Genomic DNA, 11,305 nt, shown 5'->3' on the forward strand with positions numbered 1-11,305 from the left:
TTTAAAAAGCCTCTGTATGCATTTTTGAGCGATTAGGCAATCTGAGTGTGTTTTAGCAGAGATAATTCCCAGTACTGTCTATGGCAGGGTATTTTCTAGCGTTTTGCAGTCATTGCATAGACATAGAATAAGGGAATCCCCCGTAATCTTGTAAGCAAAAATACATGGTTTCACTCTGGGCTAAATATCATTATCTTTAAAAATAGCCCATTTAAAGAGATTTATAGAAATACTTTTAATAAGTTAGCCAGAAACATCTTTTTTTAAGCACATTTTCCTTATTTAAAAAGTATAAGGCAATGGCACATTCCTGTTTTTACAGAATGTTTACTTTAAAATAAAACATTCACATTCAACTAAATTTCACTGTAGAATATGGTATTTATGTCACAGAACTTTATCTGTGTTTGCATTGCTTTGCCTGAATACGTTAACTGACTGCACACAAACCAAAATAAACATTTTAACATAATTTAGCAAGTTTTATTCTTTGTGCATAATTATCACTTGATCAATAACTATGCCCTTTAATGAAAATTGCAAAAGATTTTCTAAATAACAAATAAGTGTTCTCACCTCCTCGATTTCCAAAACTTCTTTCAGATTGATAATTTTGATTGGTGATATCATTGTTGGCTTTAAAAAAAAATCTTTATTTAAACATTTGTAATCTAAGACATCAAATTAGATCAAATCCACTTTACAAAAAAATACATGATTTACAGAACTTAAGAATTTAGACAGGGCAACTTTTCTTTGAATAATATATTGAAATTGCAAAATTATCATCAACATAAGTACGGTACTTTGCTGATTAGTGTTTCTGCATACTCCAACTTAGTTTTTGGACTACTACATTAGGGTTTTATTTTTAAAGCAATATGGCTCAAAGTTTACCCCAGCTTTACAGGGGCCATGACTGCAAAAGAATCCATCACTGCGAATCCCACTTTGTATAAATCTAGCTTCATGTTTTTTGCTCCTGCATTTGGAGTTGGAAGCATTACATTACAGTTTTATAACCACTGATCATGTTTCTCCTTTAACCCTATGTTTAATTTCAATGTAAAATAATGAATCCAAAATGGAAAACTCTATATGTAACATAATAACAATATGCCTGACAGTGATGGAAATCAGCATTATCATTGGCCAATTTTCTCAAATCTATAAATAAGTTTTTGGTTAGTCGAACACTCATTGGTGAATTATTTTCTATGTGCAATAAAGTTTTGCAACAACATTTAGAGAGAACAGGGGGGGGGGGGGGGGAGCATGAGAAAGCATTGTGGATGAGTTATTTAATTATCCACCCTATTTACATCTTTCCTGAGAGCCACCATTTTGTGATGAGCTGTGTGCTCCCTCATAGATCACACCTGACAGGATTTAATGCAGCTCTAACTGTAATAGAAAGAAGTGCGGAAGTAAAAGACAGGACTTTGTCTATTAATTGGCAGATGTGATCTAACATTTAGGGTAAGGTCACACAAAGCGTAGATCTACTTCTCTCAGCCCTGCACTGAAGCGGATTCTGTAGCTTTCTGTGCTGTCACATGGGCAGCGTAGGAAAGTGGATTCGCTTCTCTCAGCCTGATGGACAAATGCAGGGTTTATGTGCACCATGAACTGTATGATCCCAGGGGGCGGCCCTTAGCACTTAAAATGGCAATATTCTATATAGGATTACCCAATGGCACATAGTACTAAAAAAATATGTCAAAACAGTTTATTTAGATGAAGCTGGGTTTTACATATGAGCTTTTTTTATGCAATATATTTTATATATGCCTACATAGTTGGGGGGTATAGTTTTCCTTTAAAGGGGAACTCAAAAAAAAATTAAAGCTTTTATTTGAAAATAAGTAACTTTATAAATACACAATTAAAAATTGTTCCATTCATTATCCCTCCACCCCAGTGTTTATAGCTAAAATCTTCAAAATGTGTATTTTATTTATTTTGCACTACTTATGTACACCATGCTTTACAGCAGAACAAACAGGGGTCAACACAATACAAATAAAGTTAAAGGAGAATGCAAGTCAAAATGTAAAAAGCATACTGCCAAACAGTCCTCCTATTGCTTAGTAAAAACGCCACAATTTTGGCTCACCTAATAAATATTTACTCAGTCACACTTACTTCACATTTTCTAGAACAGGCAGCCATCTCTAAAAAGGTATTCTCCCTTCCTTTCCCTCCTTGCTTCATACTGCACATGTGTTTCATTCCCTCCCCCCCCCCCCTCCCCTCAGGCAGATCCGCTTCTGATTGGCTGGTGGGCATGTGTAGCACAGAACAGCAGACAGGATCAAGTTACACACATGCTCAGAGAACAGGAAGGCTGCCGCTGCAGGAAGGGAAAAGAGATTTCAGTGATGTCACTGTAGTCTTCACACTGCTGTAGGCTGCCAGCACCATATCTCAGAGAAGCAAGCAGGGATCTGGGAATTTAGATATGCACTAAGTACTTAAAAATAATGCCTTTAGACTTACTTTTAATTTATAATAACCTTTCACTGTCCTTTAAAGAGCTAAGTGTCTCTGTCGTTTAGAAAGCAAATTTGAGTTAGATTTGGTTTATTTTATAGCCCAGCAAGCTTGATACACCTTCTACACAAAGGGATATTCCCCAGTCCCCCATGATGTAAGCTATACGTTATACGTTAGCTATAATGGGCATGAAAAGTCATCTTACTAATAATATAAAATGATCTGTAACATTTAGCTATATAAAATTAAAATGCTCAGTTGAACAAATATACTTACAGTAGGCAGTGTAATTGTCTGTATTGTCTGTCTCCTGAAAGAAAACAATTTTACTCATTAGGCGTTAGGTAAAAAAAACTATTCAAAGAGATACTGACACCAGAAATTAAACTGTTTTAAATATATAATGATAACACTGTCTTTGCATGCTATTTATAATTTTGCCTTAAAAGTATTTGCCCGATTCTTTTACATTTCTCTTCTGATCACTGATGTTCCCTTAATGAGGGGGCTGCCATATTTGTGCATCAGTAGTCCGTTGGCATTAGAAGGTAAAACGGACAGGGTGAGAAGGGACAGTCAGGTCGGGAAAACAGGTCAGGTTTAGGGACTTCAAATAACAATTATGTACAAAAGCAGCCCTATCAGCGAAAAATGATCCACATGACCTATAGGAACTTTTAATGTACATTCATATTTTAGAGTAATTTTTTCGTGTCAGTATCACTTTAAGGATGTGACAGACGATATCACATTTACTGCGTTTATTACAGAATTTTTAACCATAAACGGGGCTACAATAAGGTTACGAACAAACAAAAAAAAAAAATTCATAGAGATGGTTTAAAATTTAGTGGTGAGCGCAACTTTCCCTTTTTGTTGCAGTTTATACAGGAAAAGGATCCAGTTTCATGTTGTAGCTCCCATCTTTCCCAGATACAGTAAGGTGATCCTGGTGGGGGCAAGTAAACAATTTGGAAGTTTTAACCTTTAAAGCAGGCAAGCTTTTCCTGTGGAAAATGTATAATGAAGTACCAGAGTCACAATACTATACATTTTATGCAAAACTGATCTTGCCAGACTAATTTAGTTGCCTTTTATGAGGAGGTGAGCAGGAACCTTTGCAAAAGCATTTGATACAGTACCTCACAGAAAGTTAATGATAAAATTGAGGAATATTGGCCTAGAACATATTTGTAATGGGATAGAGAACTGGCTGAATGATAGATTACAAAGAGTGGTGGGGTAAATGAAACATTTTCTACTTGAGCAAGTGTTTGTCGAGTACCGCAGGGGTCAGTCCTTGGTCCTTTGCTTTTTAACTTGTTTATTAATGACCTGGGGGTGGGCATAGAAAGTACTGTTTCTATATTTGCTGACGATACTTAAGTTCCATTCAGGATGCTGCCAGAATGAATGAGATCCACTTGACACTGTGCACAAAGGGTGGATAGGAGCAGAAAACACTCAAAATCCACCCACTGTACAATGACAGGTAGATCTATAAATACAGGAAATATATAATAAAAATAAAATAAATCTCATTAATTTCTGTTACTGTGCATACGGGAGATCAGTCTTCTGCATTTTTACTTTGTGTGTGACATAAGTGGCTGCTGAATTGACTTGCTACTTCTATGCTTAAGATCTTCTTTGTGGGTTTACGGAGTCAGGACGAAGTGATCTAAGTAGCAATTAAAAATATCTTAATCACAATCTGTAAAAATAAATTAACCTTACCAAGGAACTGAAATTCGGGATGTAAGTTGGTTTTTCAGTTGAAATTTCTGTATCCCAGTTTTCCTCCATTTTCTAAAAAATAAAAAACCAAATGTGATTAGTTCAAGGTATCATTTTTTAAATGTTTTATTCTACAGCCAGACTTGACAGAGTTGTGTGGGGCTTCTTGAATTCTGACACTACGCATTTCCGTGTACACAAAGTTTACATTGATTGACTTTTGGGTTATGATCCCTTTAAAAAATGTTTACATCTTAATCATGTATGGCTGGCTTTACGTGTAAAATTTTGACTATATTTGAGCATATTTAAAGGGCAGTACAACCTGTTTTTATTAAAACAGCCATCTCCTAAGGCTAATGCCACAAGGCCATGATTCTCGGACTGTGGATAATAAACAATTAGCACTGATTTTCAGTTCAGTTAATTTTAGAAACTAAATTGCTATGGTACTCATGCGCTTTCTGCATATTTCATTACAACATATCCCTCTAGGCAAAATTGTGAAGTCATAGTTAACAGGATACACACAAAAAGATTGTCACCCCAGGACCTGGTGGGTTTAATTGTGCTATAATGGAAGACTTTCAACTGTACAGAAGCCCAAACTTTAAATCCTAAGTCACTAGGTAATATTTTAGAAAGAAATCAACCACAAGTCAAAGAAAATCATGGAAATATGACAAAAAAAATTGTGAAATGGTTTAAGTATCCCTTAAAATTTTGCACAAATTAAAGAATTTGAAGGGAAAAGGACATACTTAAATTAACTTTTACCTGTCAATTTAAATACCAGGGAGCATTAAAGGTTTGGTTCACCTTTAAGTTAACCCTGTGTATGTTTTAGAATGACCAATTCTAAGCAACATTTTTATTGTTCTTTATTATTTCGTTGCTATAGTTTTTCAGTTATTTGTCGTTTTCTTCTGACTCTTCCCAACTTTCAAATGGGGTCACCGACTACAGCAGCTGCTCTGCGAGGCTACAGTTTTGTTGTTATTGTTACTTTTTATTACTTATTATTCTATTCAGGTTCTCTCCTATTCATATACCAGCCTATCATTCAAACCATTCCCTGGTTGCTAAGGTAATTTGAACCCTAGCAACCAGAAAGCCAAAAATACAAATGTAGAACTGCTGAACTGCAAATTGTTGTAGAATATTACTCTCTACACATCGTACTACAAGTTAACTCAAAGGTGAACAACCCCTTTAAAGATGATGGTAGTGCACTTTACACAAAAGGTATGGGTAGGATGGTTAATTATAGTCACCAGGGGTGCCTAACAAATTGACACCTGCAGTGCTTTGACCTATGTTCTTAGGAACATGTTCCTAAGAATAATGGTACATGCAGCAATTTCAGGTTGTTTCTGTGTTTTCAACAGGCCCTTTTTGACAGGCACATTCAGCCCCCGCCTTGCACACCATATTAGAATCAGAAGCCGGTAGGACAATTTTATTTACAAAAGCGCATAGAACAGGGAGGGGCATGCAATAATTTTTCTATACATACCAGACCTACTAAAACAGATTTAAAGGGGAAGGAAAGGCTAAGTCACTTGGGGGTGCTAAAATGTTAAGCACCCCCAAGTGACTTGAATCGCTTACCTCGTACCCCGGGCTGGTGCCCCTGTTAGGAGAAAACCGTACCAGCCCGGGGCACCTGGGGCGATTCGCTTCCTCCTTCCTTTCCCCTAGACTCCGAGTCCGGCGCATGCGCAGTAGAGTGAAAAAGTCTATGAAGATTTTCATTCATCCAGGTCATGGTATATCTAGTATAAATAAATTTGAAGCAACTGGACTTGTTTAGTAATCATTGAAGACGTTTCACTACTCATCCGAGCAGCTTCTTCAGTTCAACTGACTGGTATGGGAAGTCCTCAGCATATATACTCTTCCACTAATCCAATCACAATGGCACTATGTAACTCTTCAGAAAGGTGACATCTGAAACTCACAGAGGTGTGAATGCTGTGGAGTTACTTTGAAAGGATTACCAAAGTATCATGCAACCCTTCAAACAGGTGTTACTTGTTAGAGTTGCATGAATGGATGTGTGAAGAGTTCTGAAACTGCCGGGGTACAGATGTTAGAACAGCATTGTATGTAGCAGACAGATGGTGTCGAAGTCCCCCGCCTCTGTTAAGGGATGGTTTCTCCACTTTGACATGAATGGCCTCTTTCAAACCAGCAGTCTTCTTTGTCCAAAATTTGGACATTGCTATTTTCAAAGGAGTGTCCCTTGTCTTTTAGGTGTAGAAAGACAGCAGCGTCCTGGCCTGTAGTGTTCGCCCTACTACTTTCAAAGTAACTCCACAGCATTCACACCTCTGTGAGTTTCCGATGTCACCTTTCTGAAGAGTTACATAGTGCCATTGTGATTGGATTAGTGGAAGAGTATATATGCTGAGGACTTCCCATACCAGTCAGTTGAACTGAAGAAGCTACTCGGATGAGTAGTGAAACGTCTTCAATGATTACTAAACAAGTCAAGTTGCTTCAAATTTATTTATACTAGATATAGAGTGAAAAAGCCGACTTTTCTGTTAAAGTTCGGCTTTTAACTCTACTGCGCATGCGCGCGCAGCGAGAGAGGAAGGAGGAAGCGTAGGCAGGTACCCCGGGCTGGTGCTGTTTTCTCCATACAGGGGCACCAGCCCGGGGTAGAAGGTAAGCGATCTAAGTCACTTGGGGGTGCCTAACATTTTGGCACCCCCAAGTGACTTAGCCTTTCCTTCTTTAAAGACACTGAAATGTTAGGTACCCCCTAATGACTAACCATTAAAGGAGAAATCATTGCATAAACCAGTTCATATGTTTCATCTAAATAAACCATTTTCATAAAATACTTTTTTTTTTTTAATTCTTAAAATGGCAATTTTCTATTTAGGATTACCCAATAGTACATACTCCTGTATGCATAGTTTTGTTTTCAGAATTGTCACAGTTTTGTCGCATTAAAATTGAGTTTTTTTTACATGTCAAAACTGTATTTTGCCAAATAAAATTACAAATCAAAGTAAAAAATAGAGGTTTAGTAAATGCCCACCCATTTCAACTCTTAAAAAGGCAGCAAAAGTTGGATGATGCATGGATCAAGGATTTTTGTGCAATCGTGCATCCAACTTTGAGCATGTGCATTAAATGTGTCTTGATTTTTATGGTGTATTCCTAACTGGAGGAGTCCTAAGCCAGACTTAAAACTTTTTACTATTGAGTGCTATTCTGATATCTACTGGGAGCTGCTATCTTGCTAGCTTCCCATTGTTCTGCTGATCGGCTGCTGGGAGGGGGGTGATATCACTCCAAGTTGCAGCTCAGCAGTAAAGTGTAAAGGTCCCCATACATGGCCCGATAGAAGCTGCCGATATCGGCCCCTTGGACCGATTCGGCAGCTAATTGGCCCGTGTATGGGCAGAAACGAGCGGCCTGGCCGACCGATATCTGGCCTGAAATTGGCCAGATATCGATTGGCCAGGTTAGAAAGTCCAGTCTGATCGGGGACCACATCGGCTCGTTGATGCGGTCCCCGAACCGACTGCCCCATAACCTCAAGGGCCTAACGATCGGATTATTTTTTTTTTTTTAAGTACCTTGCTACCCGATATCGCCCACCCGTTGGTGGGGATATCGGGTGAAGATCCGCTAACTTGGTGACATTGCCAAGCGAGCGGATCTTATAGTGTATGGGGACCTTAACTGAAGGAGTCCTAAGCCAAACTTAAAACTTTTTACTATTGAGTGCTATTCTGATATCTACTGGGAGCTGCTATCTTGCTCCCTTCCCATTGTTCTGCTGATCGGCTGCTGGGAGGGGGGTGATATCACTCCAAGTTGCAGCGCAGCAGTAAAGTGTGATTGAAGTTTATCAGGGCACAGGTCACATGGCTGTGGCACTTTGAGAAATGAAGAATAAGGCTAGCCCCATGTGAAATTTCAAAATTAAATATAAAAAAATCCATTTGCGCTTCTGAAAAACATATTTCAAAACAGGTTTCTGCTGGAGCAGCTTTATGCATTTGAAAAAAAAAATCTATGACCGTATTCCTTTCATAAATTCTCTTTTAAAAGGGTAAGACAGTAACCCTAATAACACCATTACACCAGTTTAGCTCCTTCTTGCAAGGATGCCAGCACAGAAAGATTTTTAGGTTTACTATATTGGGAGCATCACAATCTGGGAGATTGAGGTAAAATGGCAGAGCGACAGGGGGGGGGGTTCTTCTTACAAGAGGTAGGCCAGTCCTGGGCCAAAGTAAGCCCTTACATTTCACAAAGAATTTGGCTTTTTTTTTTTTTTTTTTTTTTAAATAATACCTATTTTAGGGGATTAGACTTGCAAAGGAAAGCTTCAGGAAAGGTGTAGTCCCCTTTTGGCCAAGGTGCGTAGCGCTATTTACCGTAGATGAAGCCAAACTCTGTCTGGGATGTCAGTTTCCCCATAATCTAGGCTGGGGCCTTTCAATTGCCGGTCAAGCCCGAATCACGACACACCGTAAAGCGACCTAAAGGCCTATTTCCACTGCAGAGCGGTAAGCACTGGGCCCACATCTATAGACAATCACCATTCCTACACAACGTTTCAATACAAGTTTGTCGAAACGGTGGCTGCTCGACGCTGCGCTAGATATTCGGGACGACTGCAAATAAGTCACTTTTTTTTTTAAATGACGTTTGAAAGAAAAAAATGTATTCGACCATTAAATTATTGACAGTAGTTTGAAAACTGCGGGAAGCTGAAATAAAATACTATAAGCACCTACTCAACATCAAGACGAGGCTGCAAACTGCGCACAAGCGCAAAGGTACAACGAGGCATACGCGTTATATGGCCCTCAGGCCGGCCTGGCTCTAACTACGCACAGACATTCACTTTTTAGTGGCACACAACACACTCTTACCTGTTTTAAACTTCCCCACTTGCAGATAACGGTCACGCCAGAACTCAGAATGCCTGAATCCTCAACGCAGCTTCACCTACACTTCTAGGGCGCGGACTGGACTGCCTCACACCTTCAAGTAGACTTCGATGGATAGTTGCGTCACCGTCTGTCAGCCAATCAGCAGCGAAGAAACGGTTTCCCGCCGCCTCACAAGACGACCTCTGCCCTCACGATCTTTTCACTCATCTTCGTTGGTGACTTAGTTTGTCAGGTTCTAGAAGAATCCATTGAGTGATTTTGTATATACCTAGAACTTTTTAATGAAAATGACAATATAAAAAAAAGTGGTATTTTGTTGTACTTTAGGACTCTCGAGAATGGTAATTACAAAGTTGCTGAGAGGCTACATTAAATACTAAAGTGGTGAGGTAGGAGTAGTGTGGCCAAACCAAAAGAAACTATAACTCACAGAAAAGGTCATTTTAGGGCACCATAAACTTTAAAAATGAGATGATCTAATAAACATGGACTGAAAAAAAAGTGAAAGTGCCTGTAAAAGTTTTTTTTTTTGTAGAAATTACTTGCAGCTTGTTAACAGGTTTCTAAAAATTGTGCAAAATCTATAAAATATGTAGAGTAGTATATCTATAAAACAAAATATAGCCAGTGGTAACACCACATTTATGAGCTGTAAGGGCTCTGGCACACGGGGAGATTAGTCGCCAGACGCGGCGGGGCTATTTCGGGAAATCGCCGAAAAAGACTCGCGAGTCTTTTTCGGCGATTTGCACTAAATCGCGCCGCCACAAGTGCTGTCCCGCCGGCGACTTACATGTTCGCCGGTGGGATGGCAGGGGAAGGCAACTCGGGGAGATTAGTCGCCCGCGAACAGGGAGTTTTGCCGCGGGCGACTAATCTCCCCGTGTGCCAGAGCCCTAACCCACTCCAGGTCTGGTGTGTAAGTTGACTTACCATGGGATCGGCTGTGGTGTTTCCTATTGTCTTATATTGGGCACTATTTGTTATCACAATTTAGGTGTCCTTGTAGATTGACCATTTGCACATCCACTGGGTTAACGTCTTGTGCCAGAAGCGTCTGATTGTCCTAAATGTTGATCTAAGCTATGCAAGTGTGCATTTCTAAGCTAAAATCCGCTGTGTGTGTCTGCATCCACGCCAATGTTATAGCCCTGGGTGTAGGCACAGGGAAATGCTGATGCCAGTACAGGCCAAAAGGCACTTGCAAAAAAAAAAAAAAAAGTCTTTAAGCCCTCCTTCGTCTTCAGACTCTCCTCATGGTTAGCAATAGTCCCTTTCCCCTGGGTTCAGCAGAAGCTTCACCCAGGGTTTCTTCCAAGGCCGAAGTCTTGTTGAGGGATGACCAGAACCTTAATGGCCACAAGTCATCCCCTAGGTCTGTGGGGCACACCCTAATGGGACCACTGCACCCTCAAACCCTAGTGGGAAAAGTCACATATAAAAAAGTGCAGTAACATACAAAAGTGTGTAATAAATAAATAGTAAAATAATATTATGTGGGGTATATACAACTCTGACCAACAGCTGGAATTATAAATATAAATAAATAAATTTTCTTTGCATCAGCCAAAAGGCCAGGGCAAAAGAAACGAGTGCAGCATAAAAACATAGTAAACCAGGTGCCTTGTTCAAATTGCCTTACTAATGCAGCGTGAGCCACCAACTTCAGTCACCCTAGGGTGCACCAATATGTGACCACTTTAAAGTGGAGATAGGTTCTACTATAGAACTGGCCATACACTGGTAGACAAGGTTGTTGTTTGTGTGAACTTTTTAGAAAGTGTAAGTAGGAAAAGACAAGGGGCTGGGTTGAGATCTGCATAAATTGGGAGGTGGAATAAACATGGATGCAACTATCACCAAAAAGATGCTTGCACAATCATTTGCAGTGGATTTCAAAGCAAGTCTGTAGAGGTAGTTTTGGTGCTTTGATACTGTATTTTTGTCCCATTATCCATGACTCCAGACTGTTTGCATTTTGCGGAATGTATTACACAAATAGTTTTGTGCTGTTCAGTTCTATCCAAAGCACTATAAAGATCTCCCAGTGCTTGCATAGGTGTTCTCCCACACTCCAAGGGAGAAGACACATGGAGCTACTTAGTAGCAGCTACTTGTCATGGCTACAAAATGCCAGAAAATACCCT

The 11,305-nt window shown here is 39.4% G+C and overlaps 1 protein-coding gene across 3 annotated transcripts in view; it reads right to left on the reverse strand.

Annotated features, from left to right (window-relative positions):
- The window catches only part of ddx4 (DEAD-box helicase 4), a 44,918-nt gene extending 35,611 nt beyond the window's left edge, over positions 1–9,307 (reverse strand). The window contains exons 1-4 of one of the 3 annotated variants that reach the window (XM_012962857.3): positions 9,138–9,307; positions 4,234–4,305; positions 2,773–2,806; positions 577–636 (exon numbers count right to left, since the gene is read on the reverse strand). In XM_012962857.3, the coding sequence (XP_012818311.1) occupies positions 577–636; positions 2,773–2,806; positions 4,234–4,302 (163 nt within the window). In that variant the 5' untranslated portion in view covers positions 4,303–4,305; positions 9,138–9,307. 3 annotated transcript variants of the gene reach the window in all.
- Positions 9,308–11,305: the final 1,998 nt, after the last annotated feature.

Source organism: Xenopus tropicalis, chromosome 1, assembly GCF_000004195.4.
Source record: "Xenopus tropicalis strain Nigerian chromosome 1, UCB_Xtro_10.0, whole genome shotgun sequence".
Lineage (NCBI taxonomy): Eukaryota > Metazoa > Chordata > Amphibia > Anura > Pipidae > Xenopus > Xenopus tropicalis.